The sequence below is a fragment of the Oncorhynchus tshawytscha genome, linkage group LG01 (genome assembly GCF_018296145.1).
Source record: "Oncorhynchus tshawytscha isolate Ot180627B linkage group LG01, Otsh_v2.0, whole genome shotgun sequence".
Classification (NCBI taxonomy): domain Eukaryota; kingdom Metazoa; phylum Chordata; class Actinopteri; order Salmoniformes; family Salmonidae; genus Oncorhynchus; species Oncorhynchus tshawytscha.
The window spans coordinates 35,036,311-35,062,821 of NC_056429.1; the positions used below are offsets into that span (position 1 = coordinate 35,036,311).

Consider the following 26,511-nt stretch of genomic DNA (forward strand, 5'->3'; position numbering starts at 1 on the left):
GCATAGTTAGAAAAACAGAAGGTTCAGTGCAGTGAAGTTATACCAGTAGATATTTACTGTATGTCGATTTTACAGTTTACAAATTAAACGTGTGTGGGTTGTTATTATTATACGTAACACCCAACACTAGCGTCCTGTCCAGGAGGTGTATTTGTACATCGAGCTGCTTCATACTACAGCAAAAGGCTCCTACACTATGGGCCGCTCTGGCTAGGACAAAGCTTATTTTATTTACTTACCTAACACATAGCATCTTGACAACCACTGACATTGTTGCTCTTATCTCTCTACAGGTATGTTGTTCCCCCTGAACATGGGAAGAGATTGGAGCGACTCGCTAAAGGTACTTGAAAATAATTTTCCTTATTGTGTATCTATGTCCAGAGTAGTCAGCAGAATTCTTAACATAATTGACTTCTTCTCATGCAGGGTTTTTCCCTGGGAGTGCTCAGAGCTGTGAAGCTTTCCTGCGGCACAAGATGACTCTAATCTCACCCTCCATCCTGAAGAAATACGGCATACCATTTGAGAAGGTGACCTCTCTTTCAATGGCATAATACAATCATCTTTACTGACACAAAACTTTCTGGCTATACTGTAGGTTGTTACAGTGGGATGATTTGACTGTTTTGGCAGTAGGAGTAAAAGTAATATTGTTTTCAATAGTAGTATTGTATGTATGTATACATGCGTGTCCACTAGGGCTAGGCGACTATTACGATAGTATTGGATGTCGAAGATGCTTGACAGCTGTTGCAGTTGGTGATGACGTTGTGACGTGACAAACAATGTATAGCCTATTTCAACTTGATTGGCGCCACGCAGTAAAGCGCTGACAGAGCAGCCCACAGCAGGACCATGCTGTGGCCTTTTCCTTTGCTGTAGGCTGCGTAACCTATTTCAATAAATGTTATAAAAAAATCTACAGAATGCAAGAGAATGCAGACAGAGCAATTTTCACCAAAGCAGTGCAAAATGTCTGGTTAAGATTTGTATTTTTCTCTCAATGTTTGATTATCTGGTCCGTATAGCCAGACACTCCGGTGTCTACATCAAATTTGGCAGTTTCTCTCATTTTATATGAATATTACTTTTTATGCATGCTGGCTTTCTCCTGCCGCGCTACTTCATGATCAAACAATGAATTAATCTAACAGAGTTCTAGGCTCAAAAGTTTTTGAATAACCTGAACAAGGTAGGCCTACGGTAATAATGATAGAGGTAAAACGAACAAGAGCAAAATCGAACAAGTAGTTTTGAATTAGCCTTAGTTGAGCCAAGCTTAGTCTATTATACAATAAATGATGCATGCATCACTCCTCCTTGCCATTGTGAACCAAACGGTCAAATCATACTAATTAAAATAGCCTATCAAAATCATTAAGACAAGTTCAACTTGAGTGTTTCTCAAATAAGCTATTATAGGTGTTTACATGTGCTAAAGCTGCAGCTTTAAAAGGGGAACAATTGTGAAAGTCGGTCTATAGGCGAGTATCACAGCTTTATTTTGAATGACGGTGTCTTCAGAAAGTTTTCATGCCCCTTGACTTATTCCACATTCTGTTGCATTACAGCCTGAATTCAAAATGTATTAAATAGATTCTCAGCCATCTACACACAATAGCCCATATTGAGATGAGAACATGAACATTTTTGCTAATGAAATGCAGTAATCTAATTTACATAAGGATTCACCCCCTGAGTCAATGGGGACCTTAAATAGACAGGTGCGTTTCTTTCAAAATCATGTCCAAACAATTGAATTGTTCACAGGTGTACTCCAATCAAACTGTAGAAACATCTCAAGAATGATCAAAGGAAATTGGATGCACCTGAGCTCAATTTGTAGTGTCATAGCAAAGGGGTATGAATACTTAAGTAAATTAGATTTTCTGTATTAATTTTTCAATAAATGTGGAAAAATGTCTAAACATGTTTTCACTTTATCATATGGGGTATAGTGTGTAGATGGGTGTGATGTTTTATTTAATCCATTTTGAATTCAGGTTGTAACAACGTGGAATAAGTTAAAGGGTATGAATGCTTTCTGAAGGCACTGTATGTAGGCAAAAAGTGAAATTGAGCAAGCAATATCAAGATCGAAGAAAACGTATAGCTCAGCAAAGCTTATTAAAGAAACAATGCGTAGAGTAGGCCTATTTCCACAGCCTATTATTAGCAATGTAGGCTACAGCCTACCTACAATGTATAGTAGCCTAGGCCTAATAAGAGAGAATTTATTAAAATGCAAATCATTGAATATTCATACAATTCTGGGGACAGCAGAGTTGGGTGCTCTGCAGTTGAGGCTCCTTGACTGTCACTTGCGTGTGGGCACAATTTCTCGCCACAGCTCGAACATAGAGTAATAGGCAACTTTAAAAAGATTTGGCTCTAAAATACCTTTGCCATGATTCTGCTGGTCCTTCCTGAAAGCAAGTGAGCTCGCGGTCCTTGTTGGGGGAGTTGGCCAATAGGGGCCGATACCATCGTATCACTTTTTGTGTGCACTTAATCACTATAGGACAAAGATTGACATCACCCAACCTTAGTGTCCACCTCTTTAGATCAGTGGTCTGACTTGTTGTGTGTGTCTGTGTTTAGATCACCCAGGAAGCAGGCCAGTTCATAGTGACCTTCCCTTTTGGCTACCATGCTGGTTTCAACCACGGCTTCAACTGTGCAGAGTCCACCAACTTTGCCACACAGCGATGGATTGATTATGGCAAAATAGCCACACTGGTATGTACAGATAAATTAATTAACACATTGAATGTGTGATTCCAGGTCATATGGTTGTGTGTGTGTGTGTGTGTGTGTGAATGGTGTTTTGTCGTGTGGTTGGTAAAGCATGGCACTAGCAAAGGCAAGGTTATGGGTTTAACATCTCCTGGGTACGTGGGACGGTAGCGTCCCACCTGTCAACAGCCAGTGACACTGCAGGGCGCCAAATTCAAAACAACAGAAATTCCATAATTAAAATTCCTCAAACATGCATGTATTTTACACCATTTTAAAGATACACTTGTTGTTAATCCAGCCACAGTGTCCGATTTTCAAAAAGGCTTTACGACGAAAGCACACCAAACGATTATGGTAGGTCAGAGCCAAGTCACAGAAAAACACAGCCAAAGGGTCACAAAGTAGAAATATAGATAAAATTAATCACTTACCTTTTGATGTTCTTCATCCGATAACATTCATAGGACTTCATGTTACACAATACATGTATGTTTTGTTCGATAAAGTTCATATTTATATCCAAATATCTGAGTTTACATTGACGCGTTATGTTTAGTAGTTCCAAAACATCCGGTGATCAATTTACAGAAATACTCATAGTAAATATTGATTAAAAGATACAAGTGTTATTCACAGAATTAAAGATACTTCTCCTTAATGTCAGATTTAAAAATAAAAATGTTACGGAAAAAGCAAACCATGCAATAATCTGAGTACGGTGCTCAGACGACAAATTAAGCCAAATTTTTCTTTTTTTTGTTGTGAATTTTACCCCTTTTTTCTCCCCAATTTTGTGGTATCCAATTGTTTAGTAGCTAATATCTTGTCTCATCGCTACAACTCCCGTACGGGCTTGGGCGAGACGAAGGTTGAAAGTCATGCGTCCTCCGATACACAACCCAACCAAGCCGCACTGCTTCTTAACACAGCACCATCCAACCCGGAAGCCAGCCGCACCAATGTGTCGGAGGAAACACCGTGCACCTGGCAACCTTGGTTAGCGTGCACTGCGCCCGGCCCGCCACAGGAGTCGCTGGTGCACGATGAGACAAGGATTTCCCTACCTGCCAAACCTTCCCTAACCCGGATGACGCTGCAGTACAGCGCCCTTAACCACTGCGCAACCCGGGAGGCCCAAATTAATATAACATTTATTTATATAGCCCTTCGTACATCAGCTGATATCTCAAAGTGCTGTACAGAAACCCAGCCTAAAACTCCAAACAGCAAGCACGGTGGCTAGGAAAAACTCCCTAGAAAGGCCAAAACCTAGGAAGAAACCTAGAGGGGAACCAGGCTAAGAGGGCCAGTCCTCTTCTGGCTGTGCCGGGTGGAGATTATAACAGAACATGTCCAAGATGTTCATAAATGACCAGCATGGTCAAATAATAATAATCACAGTAGTTGTCGAGGGTGCAGCAAGTCAGCACCTCAGGAGTAAATGTCAGTTGGCTTTTCATAGCCGATCATTAAAAGTATCTCTATCACTCCTGCTGTCTCTAAAGAGTTGAAAATAGCAGGTCTGGGACAGGTAGCACGTCCGGTGAACAGGTTAGGATTTCATAGTCGCAGGCAGAATGTTGAAACTGGAGCAGCAGCACGGCCAGGTGGACTGGGGACAGCAAGGAGTCATCATGCCAGGTAGTCCTGAGGCATGGTCCTAGGGCTCAGGTCCTCAGAGAGCGAATTAGAGCGTGCATACTTAAATTCACACAGGACACGGAAAAGACAGGAGAAGTACTCCAGATATAACAAACTGACCCTAGCCCCCCGACACAAACTACTGCAGCATAAATACTGGAGGCTGAGACAGGAGGGGTCAGGAGACACTGTGGCCCAATCCGATGATACCCCCAGACAGGGCCAAACAGGAAGGATACAACCCCACCTACAGTGCCAAAGCACAGCCCCCCACACCACTAGAGGGATATCTTCAACCACCAACTTACCATCCTGAGACAAGGCCGAGTATAACCCACAAAGATCTCCGCCACCGCACAACCCAAGGGGGGGGCGCCAACCTAGACAGGAAGATCACATCAGTGACTCAACCCACTCAAGTGACGCACCCCTCCTAGGGACGGCATGGAAGAGCACCAGTAAGCCAGTGACTCTGCCCCTGTAATACGGTTAGAGGCAGAGAATCTCAGTGGAAAGAGGGGAACTGGCCAGGCAGAGACCGCATTCGCCATGTTGGAGTCAACATTAGTCAGAAATAGTGTTATAAATATTCACTTACCTTTGATCTTCATCAGAATGCACTCCCAGGAATCCCAGTTCCACAATAAATGTTTATTTTGTTCGATAATGTTCATCATTTATGTCCAAATATCTGCTTTTGTTAGCAAAAACGTTCCGTTACAGTCCGTAGAAACATGTCAAACGGTGTATAGAATCAGGCTTTAGGATGTTTTTAACATAAATATTCAATAATGTTCCAACCGGAGAATTCCTTTGTCTTCAGAAATGCAATGGAACGCAGGTCGCTTTCACGTGAACGCTCGTGGCTGCTGGCAGACCTCTGACTCATTCCCCTCTCATTTGGCTCCACTTCACAGTAGAAGCATCAAACAAGTTTCTAAAGACTGTTGACATCTAGTGGAAGCCTTAGAAAGTGCAACATGACCCCATAGACACTGTATTCGATAGGGCAAGGGTCGAAAATCTACACACCTCAGATTTTCCCTGGTTAGATTTTTTTCTCAGGTTTTTGCCTGCCATATGAGGTCTATTATACTCACATCATTCAAACAAATCTACTAATTATATGCATATTCTAGCTTTTATGGCAGAGTAGCAGGCAGTTTAATTTGGGCACTCTTTTCATCCAAAATTCCCAATGCTGCCCCCTACCCTAGAGAAGTTAACTCTAGCAAGGATCACATAAAAAAAAAAAATCCATGCATTCACTAACTTCCTGTAAGTTGCCTTGGCTAAGAGTCTAGTAAGTGGCATTTATTGTATGATATTCTCATGACCAATCCCTGTCCTATCTCTCCCAGTGCTCGTGCCGTAAAGACATGGTGAAGATCTCCATGGATGTGTTTGTGAGGAAGTTCCAACCAGATCGCTACAAGGCATGGAAGGCAGGGAAAGACAACATTCCTATTGACCACTCCAAGCCCACGCCAGAGGCTGCTGAGTTCCTGACGGGAGAGAAGACAGGAGAGCCTGGGAAGGAGGGTCCAAGCCTCAGCGAGGCCTCTGACCAGGAGGAGGACACCCCAGGCACCACTGCACAGGAGGAGACTAGGTCTGTACTTTACTGTTCTCACTTACCCTGTCATGTTTGTCATTTCCAGCTGGTATAGCTTAAACCCCTAGAGTTGATATCCGCGCCCAACGAAAGTACAATTGGCATTAAATAAAATCTGCAGTTTGTGGGGGAAAGGGTGTGTGTGTCCCATAACTTGCTAGGGAGTAAAGATGTTAGGGACAATATAGAATGATTCACAATAATTGTTCACTAAAATAATATTTGCTTGCCAAAATGTAAATGTTAGCAATCCTTTGCATGAACTACCTAATTTATTACAAATATTAATTGTTAATTATGGAAATTAAAGTGAAGGATTTTTTTAATATCATTTTTTAATAGTTATATAATACAAATCGAGGTGAGTGTGATGGAAATGCTTTTGACGGCTGATCTGCTTCTGTTCTGTGGGTGGTACTGTGTGCTCTTTTCGAAGGATTGGTCCTGGTCTCTCGGGGCCATGGGATCTGGGGGGGGGATGCGCCAGTCACTGGGATGACAACCCAACTCTGGGATGGGGAGGGGTTTCAGCTGGTGGAATAGTGGGGACCAATTAGAGGTTTACTTAGTAGCAATGCACAAATCATGGTATAGCTATATGGACACTCAATCACTATGGTACTTTTTAATGATGAGTTTTTTATATAGATATAGATATATAGATATAGATATATATAGAGATTTGAAACTTGTATTTCATTGTGGTGAAATAAGTATTAGCCAGTCATAATTGTAATGGCTTAGCACATAAGAAAAGACGATCAGTATTTACCTGGCTAAAAGAGAAGGAATATAATTTCTATTGTTTACAGGAAACTCATTCAACAATTTTAGGTGAAGTTGTGTGGAAAAAGGACTGGGGGTTGAATTTTTTTTTTTCCATGGGCAAAGAAATTCAAAAAGGTGTGAATATTAAGTCATTTTGATCCAAATGTACAAATTGTCCAAACAGATTAAGCTCGACGGATGATTTAAAATGTTATTGGACCTTAAACCGATATGGCCTATTAACCTATACGGTCCAAATAAGGATGACCCACGCTTCTTTGAAAATATAGTATTACTATATACAAGTATTACTTTTTTCCCTTAAAGGTAGGGGTCAAAATTATTGGCACCTAAAGATCCTTATAAATAAAGTAGTCAAAAGTTTAGTATTTGGTCCCATATTCCTAGCACGCAATGACTATATCAAGCTTGTGATCCTACACACTTGTTGAATGCATTGGCAGTTCGATTCGGTTGTTTTGATCATTTTGTTCCCAGTAGAAATTAATGGTAAATAATGCATTCATTTTGGAGTCACTTTTATTGTAAAAAATAATTATGAATAATCCTGAATGATTTGTGAATAATGATGAGTGAGAAAGTTAGATGGTCAAAGATAACACATGTTAACAGGGTGGGAATCATTTTTTTTGGTCCACCAGCCACTGTGGGAGGTAGATAAAAAAAAAAATATTTAAAAAGGTACCAGCCACTCAGATTTTTTTTCTCCTCCATAATTACACCCAAAAATCAAACAGATGAGCATGCTTTCTATTGTTTCAAAAATGTATTACTAATAAGTAAAGGGGTATGTCACTTAATTTTATTTTTGTGAATTGCGTCTGTTAAGACAATTTACACTGAACAAAAATATAAACTCATCATGTGAGAAAAGATTCCAGAAATGTTCCATACAATTTGACAGAAATAAACTTTGTATGTACAAATTTGTTTACATCCCTGTCAGAGAGCATTTTTTCCTTTGGCAAGATAATCCTTCCACCTGCCAGGTGTGGCATATCAAGAAGCTGATTAAACATTATGATCATTACACAGGTGCACCTTGTGCTGGGTACAAAAGGCCATTAAGATTGTGCAGCTTTGTCACACAACACAATGCCACATGCAATTGGAATGCTCACCACAGCATTGGATACTCATTTTGTTACCATAAGCCGCCTCCAACGTTGTTTTCAGGAATTTAGCAGAACATACAACCAGCCTCACAACCGCAGACCACGTGTAACAAAGCCAGCTTCTTCAAGTGCGGGATCGTCTGAGACCAGACACTTGGACAGCTGATGAAACTGAGGAGTATTTATGTCTGTAAGAAAGCCCTTTTATGGGGAAAAACTCATTCTGACTGGCTGGGCCTGGCGCCCAAGATTAGGGTCTAATTAATTTGTTTCAATTGACTGATTTCCTTATTAATTGTAACTTAGTAAAATTGTTGCATGTTGCTTTTATATTTTTGTTTGGTATAGATCCAATAATACAAACAGATGAACATCAAGAAAGTTCCTTCCCTGCCACAATGCTGAGTGATACGGACTATTTATTATTATAGTTCAGGGCTCTACGCTAACATTTTTTACATGGAGTACATGATGTGCTTCTAAGTAGAAATGTAGAAGCACACAAATAAATTTAGGAGAGACTGTGACTAAAAGTTAATGAATACAGTTTTTGGAGAGTGTGCTTGATTGACCATGGAGCAATCATTAGATGAGACAGCGGTTCAGCTGGCCCGGGACAGGCCGTTTCAGTGGTAACTCGGGCACTTAGCAGCAGAATGTTGCATCAAACTCAAATTAACATTGAAAACCAAAATAGGATGTGAACAAAATATTTAAATGGCCAAGAAACACGAGGACAAAGTCATACTTAAGTTGCCTTGTCAATTCGACAGGTGGGCATTGGATAATAAAAAATAAAACTGTTGCCAAATAGTGTGTGGCCAATGTGGCAGATGAAATATACATTCTTACCCACCAATGACAAAATCTACCCTCATTTGGCCAGTGTTAATCACCAACGCTCCATGCTAACCTCCCCTGTTATTGGTACTGGTGAGAGGTTAGCATGTGTTGGGGGTATGACCTTTTGGCCCTCTAACTTTTTCTGTCATTATTCACAAGTCATTTAGGATTATCTGTGATCAGGGTAACATCCACATTAATGTAGAAGTGAGCCAGATGTCTCGCCGGATGTATATACAGTGCCTTTGGAAAAGATTCCGATGCCTTGACTTTTTCTACATTTTGTTACGTTGCAGCCTGATTTTAAACTAGATTAAATAAAACAATGTCCTCATCAGTCTACACACAATACCCCATTATGACAAAGCTAAAGGTTTTTTTAAAATAAAAACGGCAATGTCTTATTTACGTAAGTATTCTTACTCTTCGCAATGAGACTCGATTGAGCTCAGATGCATCCTGTTTCCATAGATCATCCTTGATGTTTCTACAACAAGAGTACACGTGCGGTAAAGTCAATTGATTGGACATGATTTGTAAAGACACAGACCTGTCTATGAAGGTCCCACAGTTGACAGTGCATGTCAGAGCGAAAACCAAGCCATGAGGTCGAAAGGAATTGTCCGTAGCACTCTGAGACAGGATTGTATCGAGGTACAAGATTCTCTGTTCTGATGAAACCAAGATTGAACTCTTTGGCCTTAATGTCAAGCGTCACGTCTGGAGGAAACCTGGCACCATCCCTACGGTGAAGCATGGTGGTGGCAGCATCATGCTATGGTAATGTTTTTCAGTGGCAGAGACTGGGAGACTAGTCAGGATTGAGGAAAAGATGAACGGAGCAAAGTACAGTGCCTTGCAAAAGTATTCATCCCCCTTGCTGTTTTTACTATTTTGTTGCATTACAACCTGTAATTTAACTGGATTTTTATTTGGATGTCATGTAATGGGCATAAATAAAATTGTCCAAATTGGTGAAATGAAAAAAAAAAACTTGTAATAAAAAACAAAGTTGTGTGTGTGGTGTGTGCATATCAATCAAATGTATTTATAAAGCCCTTCTTACATAAGCTGATGTCACAAAGTGCTGTACAGAAACCCAGCCTAAAACAGAAAGCAATGCAGGTGTAGAAGCACGGTGGCTAGGAAAAACCCCCTAGAAAGGCCAGGACCTAGGAAGAAAACCTAGAGAGGAACAAGGCTATGAGGGGTGGCCTCTTCTGGCTGTGCCGGGTGGAGATTTGAACATCTTGGCCATGTTCTGTTATAATGCTCATAGATGACCGGCAGGGTCAAATAATAATAATCACAGTGGTTGTAGAGGGTGCAACAGGTCAGCACCTCAGGAGTAAATGTCAGTTGGCTTTTCATAGCTGATCATTCAGAGTCTATTGCTCCTGCTGTCTCTAGAGAGTTGAAAACAGCAGGTCTGGGACAGGTAGCACGTCCAGTGAACAGGTCATGGTTCCATATCCTCAGGCAGAACAGTTAACTGGAGCAGCAGCACGGCCAGGTGGACTGGGGAAACGAGGAGTCAGGCCAGATAGGCCTGGCCAGGTAGGCCTGAGGCATGGTCCTACAGCTCAGGTCCGCCTCTGAGAGGGAGTGTACTTAAATTCACACAGAACACTGGATAAGACAGCAGAAATACGCCAGATATAACAGACTGACCCTAGCCCGCCGGCATGTAAATTTCTGCAGCATAAATGCTGGAGGCTGAGACATGAGGGGTCAGGAGACACTGTGACCCCGCCCGACAATACCCCCGGACAGGGCCAAACAGGCAGCATATAACCCCACCCATTTTGCCACAGCCCCCACACCACTAGAGGGATATCTTCAACCACCAACTTACTGTCCTGAGACGAGGCCGACCTTCACACTCCTGGGCCAAACTACACACAATCATAGGACCTACTGAAGAGATGAGTCTTCAGTAAACACTTAAAGGTTGAGACCGAGTCTGCGTCTCTCATGTGTAGGAAGACCATTCCATAAAAATGTAGCTCTAGAGGAGAAAGCCCTGCCTCCAGTTGTTTGCTTAGAAATTCTAAGGACGGTAAGGAGGCCTGCGTCTTGTGACCGTAGCGTACGTGTAGGTATGTACGGCAGGACCAAATTGTAAAGATGGGTAAGAGCAAGCCCATGTAATGCTTTGTAGGTTAGCAGTAAAACCAGCCCTTGCCTTATCAGAAAGCCAGTGTAGAGAGGCTAGCACTGGAGTAATATGATAAAATTGTTTGGTTCTAGTCAAGATTCTATCAGCCGTGCTTAGCACTAACTGAAGTTTGTTTAGTTGTTTTCATCCGGGTTGCCGGAAAGTAGAGCATTGCAGTCGTCTAACCTAGAAGTGACAAAAGCATGGATTAATTTTTCTGCATAATTTTTGGACAAAGTTTCAGATTTTTGCAATGTTACGTAGATGGAAAAAACCTGTCCTTGAAACAGTCTTTATATGTTTGTTAAAAAAAGAGATCAGGGTCCAGAGTAATACCAAGGTCCTTCAGTTTTATTTGAGATGACAGTATAACCAAGATTAATTGTCAGATTCAACAGAAGATCTTTGTTTCTTGGGACCTATAACAAGCATCTTTGTTTTGTTCTGAGTTTAAAAGTAGAACATTTGCAGCCATCCACTTCCTTATGTCTGAAACACAGGCTTCCAAGGATGATTAGTTTTAAGTCTAATACTGCGGGTAATGGAGTCGCCAATGACTAGTGTTTTCAATTTGTCAGAGCTAATGGTGGGAGGCTTCAGCGTCTCAGACCTCATAATGGGAGTAGAGACCAGAGAAGGCTCGGCCTCTGACTCCGACTCGCTGCTTAATGAGGAGAACCGGTTGAAGGTTTCTTTCGGCTGAATGAGTGACACCGGTTGAGCAATCCTACAGCATTTCCTTCCAGAAGCCATGAGAAAGTTGTCTGGCTGCAGGGACTGTGCGAGGGGATTTATACTACTATCTGTACTTACTGGTGGCACAGACAATTTCATTCTTTCCTACACTTAAATTAACCTTGCCTAACGATTGAGTCTGAAGCTAGGCTAGCAGCACAGCTATCCTCGCTGTAAGGCGATCGTTCTCCTGTATGTTATGAGTACAGCGACTGCAATTAGAAGGCATCATGTTAATGTTACTACTTAGCTTCGGCTGGTGGAGGTCCTGACGAAACACGTCCAGATAGTGTCCAGAGTGAAAAAGTCGAGCGAGGTGGGGAAAACTAAAAATATAAATGGTAATTAAAAAGTAAAAACTGGGAAGTTGGCAGGTAGCAAAGTAAGGTTAGAAACAAAACGCACAGCAGCACGAAAACAAGTCTAAATATGTATTCACCCCCTTTGCTGTGAAGCCTCTAAATAAGATATGGTGCAACCAATTACCTCCAGAAGTTACATAATTAGTTAGATTGCACACAGGTTGACTTTATTTAAGTGTCACATGATGTCAGTATAGTACACTGCTCAAAAAAATAAAGGGAACACTTAAACAACACAATGTAACTCCAAATCAATCATACTTCTGTGAAATCAAACTGTCCACTTAGGAAGCAACACTGATTGACAATACATTTCACATGCTGTTGTACAAATGGAATAGACAACAGGTGGAAATTATAGGCAATTAGCAAGACACCCCCAATAAAGGAGTGGTTCTGCAGATGGTGACCACAAGCCACTTCTCAGGTCCTATGCTTCCTGGCTGATGTTTTGGTCACTTGAATGCTGGCGGTGCTTTCACTATAGTGGTAGCATGAGGCGGAGTCTACAACCCACACAAGTGGCTCAGGTAGTGCGGCACATCAACGCGAGCTGTAGCAAGAAGGTTTGCTGTGTCTGTCAGCGTAGTGTCCAGAGCATGGAGGCGCTACCAGGAGACAGGCCAGTACATCAGGAGACGTGGAGGAGGCCGTAGGAGGGCAACAACCCAGCAGCAGGACCGCTACCTCCGCCTTTGTGCAAGGAGGAGCAGGAGGAGCACTGCCAGAGCCCTGCAAAATGACCTCCACCAGGCCACAAATGTGCATGTGTCTGCTCAAACGGTCAGAAACAGACTCCATGAGGGTGGTATGAGGGCCCGACGTCCACAGGTGGGGATTGTGCTTACAGCCCAACACCGTGCAGGACGTTTGGCATTTGCCAGAGAACACCAAGATTGGCAAATTCGCCACTGGCGCCCTGTGCTCTTCACAGATGAAAGCAGGTTCACACTGAGCACATGTGACAGAGTCTGGAGACGCCGTGGAGAACATTCTGCTGCCTGCAACATCCTCCAGCATGACCAGTTTGGCGGTGGGTCAGTCATGGTGTGGGGTGACATTTCTTTGGGGGGGCCGCACAGCCCTCCATGTGCTCGCCAGAGGTAGCCTGACTGCCATTAGGTACCGAGATGAGATCCTCAGACCCCTTGTGAGATCATATGCTGGTGCGGTTGGCCCTGGGTTCCTCCTAATGCAAGACAATGCTAGACCTCATGTGGCTGGAGTGTGTCAGCAGTTCCTGCAAGAGGAAGGCATTGATGCTGTGGACTGGCCCGCCCATTCCTCAGACCTGAATCCAATTGAGCACATCTGGGACATCATGTCTCGCTCCATCCACCAATGCCACGTTGCACCACAGACTGTCCAGGAGTTGGTGGATGCTTTAGTCCAGGTCTGGGAGGAGATCCCTCAGGAGACCATCCACCACCTCATCAGGAGCATGCGCAGGCGTTGTAGGGAGGTCATACAGGCAAGAATATTTCATTCATTCAGATCTAGGATGTGTTATTTTAGTGTTCCCTTTATTTTTTGAGCAGTGTATATATACACCTGTTCTGAAAGGGCCCAGAGTCTGCAACACCACTAAGCAAGGGGCACGACTTATCAAGCGGCACCATGAAGACCAAGGAGCTCTCCAAACAGGTCAAGAACAAAGTTGTGGAGAAGTACAGATCAGGGTTGGGTTCTAAAAAAAGATCAGAAACTTTGAACATCCCACGGAGCACCATTAAATCCATTATTACAAAATGTAAAGAATATGGCACCACAACAAACCTGCCAAGAGAGGGCCGTCCACCAAAACTCACAGACCAGGCAAGGAGGGAATTAATCAGAGAGGCAACAAAGAGACCAAAGATAACCGTGAAGGAGCTGCAAAGCTCCACAGCGGAGATTGGAATATCTGTCTCAGGGACCACTTTAAGCCGTACACTGCACAGAGCTGTGATTTATGGAAGAGTGGCTAGAAAAAAAGCCATTGCTTAATGAAAAAAAATAAGCAAACATGTTTGTTGTTCACCAAAAGGCATGTGGGAGACTCCCCCAAACAAATCGAAGAAGGTACTCTGGTCATATGAGCCAAAAATGGAGCCTTTTGGCCATCGAAGAAAATGTCTGGCGCAAACCCAACAGCCTGAGAACACCATCCCCAGTGAAGCATGGTGGTGGCAGCATCATGCTGTGGTGATGTTTTTCATCGGCAGGGACTGGGAAACTGGTCAGAATTGAAGGAATGATGGATGGCGCTAAATACAGGGATATTCTTGAGGGAAACCTGTTTGTCTTCCAGAGATTTGAGACTGGGACCGGAGGTTCACCTTCCAGCAGGACAATGACCCTAAGCATAATGCTAAAGCAACACTTGAGTGGTTTATTAAGGGGAAACATTTAAATGTCTTGGAATGGCCTAGTCAAAGCCCATACCTCAAACCGAGAATCTGTGGTATGACTTAAAGATTGTTTTACACCAGTGTAACCCATCCAACTTGAAGGAGCTGGAGCAGTTTTGCCTTGAAGAATGGGAAAAAATCCCAGTAGCTAGATGTGCCAAGCTTATAGAGACATAACACAAGAGCCTTGCAGCTGTAATTGCTGCAAAAGGTGACTCTACAAAGTATTGACTTTGGGGGGTGAATAGTTAGGCACACTCAAGTGTTCTGTTTTTGTCTTGTTTGTTTCACAATATAATAATAATAAATATTTTGCGTCTTCAAAGTGGTAGGCATGTTTTGTAAATCAATGATACGAACCCCCCAAAAATCCATTTTAATTCCAGGTTGTAAGGCAACAAAGTAGGAAAAATGCCAAAGGGGGTGAATACTTTCACAAGTCACTGTATAGACAGATCCTTGATGATGTTAGGTTCTTATTTTTCAGAGTAAGTAACTAACACTAGAGAAGCTTGACCAAGTTTTAATTCTTCTCACAGCTTCGTCGAAAGCTGTATTTAGACAAAAACATTTTCTCACCATCACAAGTGTGTGACACTACTCCTTTTCTCAAATCCTTTCATCTTATGGTTTGACAGGAAGAGGGTAACAGGATACGAAAACCATTATTTCTCCCTTCAGGGGATCTGACCTGACCTCAACCCCTCCTTCGCCTAATCCACAGATTTCCTCTCGTATCACCTATCGCACTCCTTTGACTCTCTCCCGTCCACGCAGCACATTCCACAGCCACTCTGTTTTTCTACAGATCTCACTCCTTTATATACTATGCATCTGATCGATCATGTCTTTTAATATGTCAATGTTCAAAGTTTAGCCCGAATCCAACAATGAAAACATGCTCCAGAGTTCTCAGGACCTCAGACTGGGGCGAAGGTTCACCTTCCAAAAGGACAACGACCCCAAGCACACAGCCAAGACAACACAAGAGTGGCTTTGGGACAAGTCTCTGAATGTCCTTTTGGCTGAACCACATCCCGGACTTAAACCTGATCGAACATCTCTGGAGAGACCTAAAAATAGCTGTGCAGCTACACTCTCCATCCAACCTGACAGATCTTGCGAGGATCTGCAGAAAAGAATGGGAGAAACTCCCAAAATACTGGTGTGCCAAGCTTATGCGTCACACCCAAGAAGAGTCAAGGCTATTCGCTGCCAAAGGTGCTTCAACAAAGTTCTGAGTAAAGGGTCTGAATACTTATGTAAATGTAATATTTCAGTCTTTTAATTTTAAATAATTAGCGAACATTTATTTAAAAATATTTTGCTTTGTTATTATGGGGTATTGTGTGTAGATTGATGAGGGGAAAAAACTATAATACATTTTTGAATAAGGCTGTAATCTAACAAAATGTGGAAAACGTCCAGGGGTCTGATTGCTTTCTGAAGGCACTGTATCTGAAGCATCCGTTTAGAACTTCCAACCACCATGAGAGGATGACCAGTGGCGAGAAATGGGTGAAGATGGCGGTAGATGAAACTTGGCCGACTTTATGCAAATGTTCTCATTGTTGAAATAGTCGAACTCGATACAGTTTTCTGTACCCAAAACTAGAATCCGTTACAAACAGAGGGCACTACGTTTTGTGGACTTGACCCTTTTCTAAAAATTGCAGTGTTTAGAAGGGCCGAATTTAGTTATTGCACACTTCGGAGTAGTGTGCAATAACTAGTGTCTTGTATCTACTGTGCATACTTTGCATGTGCAGCAAATACATGCTAGAACGCCCCCTATTCCACATCCTTGCTTGTTCCACCCACTATGCTTCATTTGCTCCCACTGGAAACCACACCAGGGGTGTATCTTGGGTTAGTTACCAGCATCTTGGATTATAATGTGGGGGGTCAAAATAATGAAAGAATTTCTACTAAATCCATTTGAAAATGTTGATTACACTGGGGGTGTTTCCTGGGCAAGAAAAGGTTAAATTCCTGATTTTTAAACTATACTTGTGATATCATGGATGGTCAGTCCTTGCATCCAAAGCTCTGTCTATGAATTTGTTTCATTTCCCCAATGCTTTTTGTTGTTTCTACTGCCGATTGCCCCCTTTTTTTAAATGATCAAATAAAATAATTTATTCATTCTTTGTTCACCACTTTGAGCTAGTGTCTCAAAAGAGACATATATAAAACAAAAAAAAACATTGACAGTTCCCCTCTCTGTCCTGTGCTACAGCAACCTGAAGCTAAAGGTTGGGAAAAAGCGCCAACGGGAAGCAGTTGTGGAGGCAAAGGAGGATGAAGACACTGAACAAGCTAAGGAGGAAGGAGAGGTAGCGCAAAAGAAAGTCAAGCTGGATAAGTGGAGTGGAGGACACACCCCAGCACACAAAGGTACCTCAGTTAGGTGGACACTATGCAAGAATTATACAAAAAAAATACCCCCAAAAAAATCAAATTTTCTCTTAATGTCAATGTGGGCATCAAAATACATAAATTATTTTAAAACATGAGTATGGAAATCAAATATGTATGTTGTGATATTTACGTGATATGAGCCCAAATTTAAAGCACATGCTGTGCTTAGAACATTTAACTCTGTGGGACAGCCCTTCTGAAATCCAGTGTGTTCATATTGGCTCTTTGCGAATGGTATTCCTCACTCTACCAGAGTAAGATCGATGTGATATTGTATTGCCAACAAGTATTGTAAAGTATTGAAAAATAAGGTTGAACGTTTTTCCTTTGTTTCATTCAGATGTTCTCGTTGATAAAAAAAAAAATAGCATAGCAGGTTACATAGTTAAGCTTCGTAGCTACGTTTTTGTATGAGTTGTCAGGAATTGGTCCAAATTCGTCACTCCCATTTCCATGCTTGCTAGCTGTTTGGGAGTGCCTGACGCTGTTCGCTAAGGCAACGAGCCAGGTGAGAGGTTGCGATGCTGTATTGTGCCAACAGTGATTTTTATTTTTTGTTGTGATTGATGATTTTAAAACGACAATTTTTGGGCTGCAGTCCTACAATCGATCAAATTTCAAATGTGTCCCATCTTTGTGTGCAGCTGGCTAGCAGGCAGCTCACTGTCTGTCTTTTCTGAGCCTAGGATAATTATTTCCTGGAAACGGTGCAGTTTATTCTCAACACCAAAAATAACTTTACAATGTAACCCAACTCCGATGTAGGCCTACCTTTTTAGAATTAAGCTATGTTATTAGACTAGTAGCCTTCTGAGTTACGGTTCAGACTTAGTGAGAAGTGTGTGTGTGTGTGTGTGTGTGTGTGTGTGTGTGTGTGGGTGTGTGTGTGTGTGTGTGTGTGGGGATGCAGGTAGCACAGGGTTGGGCGTATTATTTGGCGCACTAGGTCTAATCAGTTGGCCTACTGAATACAACATAACTGGGATTGTACACTGAGTATAACAAACATTATGAACACCTTCCTAATATTGAGTTGCACCCCCACCCTTTTGCCCTCAGAACAGCCTCAACTCGTTGGGGCATGGACTCTACAAGGCGTCGAAAGCATTCCACAGGGATGCTGGCCTATGTTGACTTCAATGCTTCCCACAGTTGACATGTTGGCTGGATTTCCTTTGGATGGTGGACCATTCTTGATACACACTGGAAACTGTTGAGTGTCATCTACACTGATTTTGAAGTGGATTTAACAAGTGATAAGGATTCATATCTTTCACCTGGTCAGTCAGCCATGGAAGGAGCAGATGTTCATAATGTTTTGTATATTCAGTGTACAGTATACAGCCTAACAGTTACTAATTGGTAAATAGTAACCTTGTTTTTTTTGTTCATGATGATCTATTCCCCCTGTGTGTTTGTGTGAAAATGTGTGTGTGTGGGCTGTACCCTATTCCTCTGTGTGAACTCCTAGTTCTGCATAAAACAATATGACTGCATTACTTTAAATGAACAGACTAATTAGCATATTATGTATTATATTTGCATAAAGTAGTATTCGAAGTTGTATTCTAATTTCATTGATTGTTAGTCTCTCTGTTTTTCATAAAGCATTAAGATTTGTTCATAATATGACCACCCTACTTTAAATGATTGGGCTTAAATTACTGGAATGTTGTATTCTGTAATGCTACATTTGCGTATTAAATGCATCATTTGCATAGCAGTATATATTTTTTTCCCAGAACAGTATGGCCAACCTATCTTGAGTTATTGGACAAAAAAGTGTTGAATTTAAGAAGCCAGACATGTGATTTGGTGCCTTATTGACTAGAGATTAATGTTGACCTGTCTGACCTTTTTGAACTTTTCAGATCACTTTAAAATAAGATATCTCATAAAATAAGATCAATTGTGTTCATAGGAAGCTTCTCAAGAACATGAAATACAAAGTATAACACCAGAACCACAGTTTCATTTTGTCCCTTAAGGGGCAGCAGGTAGCCTAGTGGTTAGAGCTTTGGGCCGGTAACCGAAAAGTTTCTGGATCGAATCCTCGAGCTGACAAGGTAAAATTACTTTCTGCCCCTGAACAAGGCTGTTCCCCAGTAGGCCATCATTGTAAATAAGAATTTGTTCTTCACTGAAAAAAAATAAATAAAATAATTACCCACCAGATTCAATCTATACATAAATACTGTATATGGACTGAGGTACAAAGGTAAGGTACCTCAGTTAATCTTTGACTATGCTACCAAACAATTAAACAGGGTCTGACACTAGTCTACTGCAGATTGACTTGAGGGAGATAATTTAGACTAGCGATTCTCAACTGGTGGGTCGCAACCCCAATTTGGGTCATGGGAGGTTTTGAATGGTTCTCAGGTGTCTAAATAAAAACATTCAATAAATAGTCCAATTTGAACTTAATTCAAACTTATTTGGGATCGGTGTCCCGTACACGCGACGGTTGAGCTAACGTAGGCTAATGCGATTAGCATGAGGTTGTAAGTAACAAAAATGTTCCCCAGGACATAGACATATCTGATATTTGCAGAAAGCTTAAATTATTGTTAATCTAACTGAACTGTCCAATTTACAGTGCAATAATACCGTGCTATTGTTTTAGTAGAGTGCACAATTTTGAACATGAAAAGTTATTAACCTCCCTGGGATAGGGGGGACGCTTGCGTCCCTCTTGGCCAATAGCCATGTAGAGCGCCAAATTCAAATAAAATACTATAAAATCAAACTTTCATTAAATCACACGTGAGATACCAAATTAAAGCTACACTCGTTGTGAATCCAGCCAACGTGTCAGATTTCAAAAATGCTTTTCGGTGAAAGAATAAGATGCTATTATCTGATGATAGCACAACAGTAAACAAAGAGAGAAAGCATATTTAAACCCTGCAGGCGCTACACAAAACACAGAAATAAATATAAATCATGCCTTACCTTTGAAAAGCTTATTTTGTTGGCACTCCAATATGTCCCAAAAACATCACAAATGGTCCTTTTGTTCGATTAATTCCGTCGATTATATATCCAAAATGTCTATTTGGCGCGTTTGATCCAGAAAAACACAGCTTCCAACTTGCGCAACGTCACTACAAAATATCTCAAAAGTTACCTGTAAACTTTGCCAAAACATTTCAAACTACTTTTGTAATACAACTTTAGGTATTTTTAAACGTTAATAATCGATCAAATTGAATACGGGACAATCAATACAGTAAGACAACAAACTCACGCTACTTTTCAAGTCATGCTCCTCTCTCAAAAAGTAGACTTCAAATGACACTCATTCAAGATGGCCATACTTCTTCATTACACAAAGGAATAACCTCAACCAATTTCTAAAGACTGGTGACATCCAGCGGTAGGAACTGCAAACAAGTCCCTTAGAAATCTAGTTTCCCAATGAAAACTCATTGAATAGACAGTGACCTCAAAAACAAAAAAAATCTGAATGATTTGTCATCTGGGTTTTGCCTGCTACATAAGTTCTGTTATACTCACAGACATGATTCAAACTGTTTTAGAAACTTCAGAATGATTTCTATCAAAATCTACTAATAATATGCATATCTTATATTCTGGGGATGAGTAGCAGGAAGTTGAAATTGGGCACGCTATTTATCCAAAAGTGAAAATGCTGCCCCCTATCCTGAAGTTTTAATAAACAAATTAGGCACATTTGGGGCAGTCTTGAAACAACATTTTGAACAGAAATGCAATGGGTTCATTGGATCAGTCTAAAACTTTGCACATACACTGCTGCAGTCCAGTGGCCAAAATCTAAATTGCACCTGGGCTAGAATAATACATTATGGCCTTTCTCTTGCATTTCAAAGATGATGGTATTTTTTTCTATTATTTCTTTTACCAGATCGATATTGTGTTATTTTCCATGCATATCCTTGCTTCAGGGCCTGAGCTACAGGCTGTTAGATTTGGGTATGTCATTTTAGGCGAAAATTGAAAAAAGGGGGCGGATTCTTAATTAAACAACGTAAACCAGGTAGAAAGTGTGTAGAAGTGATAATGAACTTAAAATTTAAAACATTTTATTGCTGAATTTATTTAAAAAAAATCAGTCATAGTATTTTCAATATAGAGCTATAAGAGGCACTATTATGGTTGATTTTGTGGTCTCAAGACAGTGAGTTTATTAACATTCTTCATCAAGAATGTGGGCAAATATGTATTATTGACAAATAGAGGTGGTAATGTTGTTCCCTTTTCATAATTGCCACATTTGCTATCATTGTAGCTTTACAAATAGTGTTCCAGATTGTATTTTGGCTGCGAATATTGGGTCTCAACAGACAACCTGATTTTAATTTGTATCCCGAGGCAAAAACCAGTTGAGAACCACTGAGTTAGATATTGCCTTGTGCCTCCAGCTTTTCATGTTGTTTGTTTTTTATTTCAGAGCCGAAGCCGGAGGACGTTAAAAATGAGCTAACAAAGCTACCACCCAACGCACAGACCAACCGAAACACAAACGCCAGCCGAAAGCTAGCACTTCAGATGAAAGCCAATAACTCTATTAAATCCACTCTAATTAAGTCTCAGCCACAGACTAACAGTCAGTCAACCCAACCAGCAGTACCAGGCCCCTCCTCCCAGAGCTCAGAGAAGGCCGGCCCCAGTGAGGATGTGAAGCATCCAGTACCAGCCAACAGCCCTAGCCCTGCTCACCGACTCTTCCAGAGGACCCTGAGCCCGACAGACGTGCTGCACGTCCACAGCTACGCCAAAGGAGACTACAGCGAGGGAGAGAGCAAGGAGGACATGAGGAGCAATAGTAGTGACAGTGAAGCAGAGGAACAGGACGACAGCAAGGTGAGAGGGGTGGAGGAGCAGAGACGCAGGAGAAGAGGAGTAGTGTCCAAACATAACACGTCACTTAACCTCTGTCTGTAGGATTGGCTTTATGATGATTTTTCTGAGGTCAGCTATATACTGTACATGTTCAATGAATCAGCGCTATAATGATTCTGTTGTTAACCCCTTTTATTCCACCAGGGGGCAGAAGAGGTAGCGGAGGATGAAGGTGTGCAAAGCAAACTGGGGAAGCTGCCTCGCCATCACCCTCTGATGAAGGACAGCATGAGTGACGAGGGTGAATACAAATATTACTTCTTCATTCACATAGTTTAGCCCAAGTTAGGCTTCCTTTTCCTAAATATTGGATAAGACCTAAGGAAAGCAGTGTCAGGCATGTTCTGGCATTGAATAGAAAAGAGCATCATTCACTCATATCGATGTTTGCATACTCGATGAGATGATAGTAGTTTGTCTGTGTGTGTTTTTAGAACTGTCTGTGGTTCCAATAACTCAGGGGATTAGAGCATATAGCATTGTGGATTTGATTTCCTTCATGGGCCACTGTCAATATCGACACTTCTGTAAGTCGCTTTGGATATGGCTTGTGCTAACGCTAGACAATCTTTGTTTTGTTGTTTTTAGAGCTGCCAGAGCAGCCCCCAGTAGAAGAGGATGGGTTAGAGGGAGAGTTGTGGGCCAAGCCCTTTGTCCATCTGTGGCAGAACAGACCCCCCAGCCTGAAGAGAGAGAAGGAGTACAACCGTCGCATGGGCCTCCAGGTCCCATACTGCTCCGTGTGCTCATTGTTCCAGACCTACCAGCGGGTGAGGAGGGAGGAAAGGAGAGTAGAGGAGAGTGCTCAACAGCAGGAGAGGAGGAGACACTCAGCACTCAGACACTTAAACAGGGGATTTTGGAAGCTAAAGCTTGTACCCTGTCAGTCATTAGTCTCAAAGGGATTCCTAAAGTAAATTCTTAACGAGAGTAAAGCTCTTATTAGGTGATTTATTTTCTTCGCTTAGCGTTAGGAGAAAAGTAGTTGTATTGTAGTATACCCCACTCAGTACTCTTGAACAGTGAATTTGGTATTTCATGTTTTCTATGCCTAGTCTGAATTTAGCTCTATTGCTGCGTCTCTCTCCATGGCCATACTGAGTGCACAGATGAAAGCATACGCAAACTTTACTTTTTGAATTATACCCTTTTTATTAATCGCTTTGGTACTATTTTCACAAGTATAGTATGTGGTGAATTTTCTAAACTCTGTCACAAAACTCAAATGGTGAAGCTTGTAACGCAGCCAGTCTTACATTCAGAACCTTTAGTTTCACATTTATTTTGACTGTAAACTTCTCTCGCCACACAACCATTGATCCAAAATATGTTTACTGTGAAATATACTGAACAAATATATAAAACGCAACATACAACTTTTAAAGATTTTACTGAGTTGCAGTTCATATAAGGAAATCAGTCAACTGAAGCTAATTAAATAGACTCTAATCTATGGATTTCACATAACTTACCAGGGGGTGCAGCCATGGCTGGGCCTGGGAGGGCAGCCAATCAGATGATCTCACTGGTGAAGAAGCTGGATGTGGAGGTCCTGGGCTGGTGTGGTCACACATGATCTGTGGTTGTGAGGCAATTTGGCAGTAGGTCAAACCTATTTGAAACAATGTTGGAGGCAGTTTATGGGAGAGAAATTAACATTTCTCTGGCAACAGTTCTGGTGGACATTCCTACAGTCAGCGTGCCAATTGCTCTCTCCCTCAACTTGAGACATCTGTGGCATTGTGTTCTGTGACAAAACTGCACATCTTAAAATGGCCTTTAATTGTTGGGGTGGCAGGTAGCCTAGTGGACTTGTAACCAAAAGGTTGCAAGATCGAATCCCAAAGCTGACAAGGTAAAAATCTGTTGTTAACCCACTGTTCTCCTGATCAAGGTAGTTAAAACCTCTTAAGGATAGGGCTGATTGCTGCCCCCTTTGGGGTGATTGGGTGCCCATAGTAAACAGAAAAGAAATCTGTCAAAAATTGCTAATATATGCATATAAAAATTATTATTGAATAGAAAACATTCTAAAGCTTCTAAAACCGTTTAAATTATGTCTCTATGTAAAGCAGAACTCTCAGGGCACTCATTCTCCCAAACTCTCTCTTGTCATCATAAAAGTTGGCCCAACTTTGACGTCATCGCCCCCACCCTTCCCAAGCACTTACAGTCCTGGGAACAGTTCCTATCTCTTCAGCGCGATGTCTGCTTTCAATGGGGCTTCTCATTGCGAGAATCGCGCGCTCACGAGGGTTTTGGCGGCCGAAACCTTGCGGTCACGCGAGAAAACAGGCTACTCTCATGCGCGCTCTGTCTTTGTTCCAAGATTGATTAAACGACTCGTGTGTTTCTCTTCGTCCTGAGAATTGCTGTGAAGCTAGATAACATGCTAATGCTGTGTTCTGAACATAGTTTTACAAGTTTAGTCGACATATAATATGTAATTTCGACGTTTTGGTGCGCACCCACTTGAATTTTGGCTGCATTTCAACCGAAATGTGTCGTGTTTGATCACCGAAAGACACAGACTTCCAAACTAAAGCTGTTTTTGGTAAGTATAAACCCTTCCAGGTCTACTGATGGAAGAACAGCAAAGGTAAGGGAATATTTATGTGTTTATTATGGGTTTCTGTGGACTCCGAAGTAGAGGAGCCAAAATGCTAATTCCTGAGCGCCGACTCATATTATAGCCTAGTGAACGAAATCTGTAACGTTAAAAATAAAAGTAACACAGCGATTGCATTTAGAAGAAGTGTATCTTTCTATACATATGTAGAACATGCATATTTAGTCTAAGTTTATGTTGTGTATTCCATGTTAGCTGACGGCATATGGCGGAGCTATCGTCATTTCTCCGGACATTTGAGTAGCATTTTTTTGAACATGCCGTCATTGTAAACAGATTTATGGATATATATAGCATATTATTGAAAAAAAAAAATGTACTGTGTAACATGTTATATTACTGTCATCTGATGAAGATTTCAAAAGGTTAGTGCAATTATTTTTCTTTTAATCCTGCGTTTGGTGATTGCATATTTTGTGGAATTTGGCTATGGAAATTAGCTTGGTCTTCGGTGTGTCTTCGGTGGTGGTTTGACATAAATATGTGCTATGTTTTCGCCGTAAAACATTTTAGAAATCTGACTTGCTGGCTAGATAAACAAGTTGTTTATCTTTCATTTGAGCTATTGGACTTGTTAATGTGTGGAGGTTAAATATTTTTAAGAATATTTTTTGCGTTCCATGTGCCACATTCCAGCTGACGGTGGGAGGGCTGGTTCCCAATTGGGACTCAACATGCTTAACAGGTTTTAACACGCTGTTCCTAGGCCGTCATTGAAAATAAGAATTTGTTCTGAACTGATTTGCTACTCCCAAGCTTCATTATGACACCCCTCAGGTCTCTATTATAACTAATGATTTAATAGTAGTTAAAGTTCAGATATCCAAACCCATCACCATGAAGCGCTTTGAAAGGCTGGTCATGGCTCACATCAACAGCATCCCCCCGGATACTCTAGCCCCACTCCAATTTGCAACAGATCCACAGATGATGCAATCTCAATCACACTCCACACTGCCCTTTCCCACCTGAACAAAAATAACACTTATGTGTGAATGCTGTTCATTGACGACATCTCATCGTTCAAGCTAAGGACCCTGGGACTAAACACTAAACTCTGCAACTAGATCCTGGACTTCCTGACGGGCTGCCCCCAGGTGGTAAGGGTAGCCAACAATGCTATGCTGATCCTCAACACTGGTGCCCCTCAGGGGTGTGTGCTTAGTCCCCTCCTGTACTCCCTGTTCACCCACGACAATGATGAGACCACCTATAAGGAGGAGGTCAGAGACCTGGCAGTGTGGTGCCAGGACAAAAACCTCTCTCTCAATGTGATCACCGACAATGATGAGACTGCCTATAAGGAGGAGGGTTCAGAGACCTGGTAGTGTGGTGCCAGAACAATAACCTCTCCCTCAATGTTAGCAAGACAAAGGAGCTGATCGTCTACTACAGTAAAAGCCGGGCCCAACATGCCCCAATTAACATTAACGCGATGGTAGTGGAGCGGGTCGAGAGTTTCAAGTTCCTTGCTGTCCACATCGCCAACAAATTATCATGGTCCAAATACACCAAGACAGTTCTGAAGACCTTTTCCCCCTCAGGAGACTGAAAAGATTTGGCATGGGTTCGAGGCTCTAATATCTGCCAAAGGTCCTTGAACAAAGTACTGAGTAAGGTATCTGAATACATATTTAAATATGATTTCAGGTAGTTGATTTGTTTTTATACAATAGCAAACATTTCTAAACCTGTTTTTGCTTTGTCATTATGGGGTATTGTGTGTAGATTGAGGAACAACAATTTAATCAATTTCAGAATAAAGCTGTAACGTAACAAAATGTGGGAAAAGTCAAGGGGTCTGAATACTTTATGAATGCACTGTATCTTTTGACTCTTAATTGTTTAATAGGGGTGTGTTTATCTGCCAGGAGAACAAATATGGAGGAGGGATTTTCTAAAGCCAACACTTGGTCAGGAATACAGGAGACAGAGTAGAATATGTCATGTAAAAACCCTTAGCAGAAACATTTTGAAATGTTATCTTAATTAAACATGAATTTGTATTTTGCTGTTTCGTATCTCTAACATGGAACCCAAACCGTCTGCGCGCGTCCGACACGTGCATAATTGTATTTTATCCCCCAACACCAAACGAGATCACGACACACAGGTTAAAATATCAAAACAAACTCTGAACCAATGACATTAATTTGGGGACAGGTCGAAAAGCATTAAACATAT

At 41.6% G+C, this 26,511-nt stretch overlaps 1 protein-coding gene across 7 annotated transcripts in view; it reads left to right on the top strand.

The window, feature by feature from the left end:
- LOC112249956 (lysine-specific demethylase 4A-like) overlaps positions 1-26,511 on the top strand; it is a 55,531-nt gene that overhangs the window by 14,746 nt on the left and 14,274 nt on the right. For 6 of the 7 annotated variants that reach the window (XR_002953463.2, XM_024419718.2, XM_024419726.2 and 3 more), the window contains 8 exons: positions 294-343; positions 430-533; positions 2,605-2,742; positions 5,745-5,995; positions 16,630-16,787; positions 21,247-21,659; positions 21,843-21,939; positions 22,287-22,468. Coding sequence is in view for 6 of the 7 variants with exons in the window: in XM_024419718.2 (XP_024275486.1) it covers positions 294-343; positions 430-533; positions 2,605-2,742; positions 5,745-5,995; positions 16,630-16,787; positions 21,247-21,659; positions 21,843-21,939; positions 22,287-22,468 (1,393 nt within the window). In the remaining variant the exon portion in view is untranslated. Of the gene's footprint in view, positions 1-293; positions 344-429; positions 534-2,604; positions 2,743-5,744; positions 5,996-7,963; positions 8,028-16,629; positions 16,788-21,246; positions 21,660-21,842; positions 21,940-22,286; positions 22,469-26,511 lie in introns of those variants that run through there. The other variant, XM_024419764.2, reaches the window with a different exon arrangement.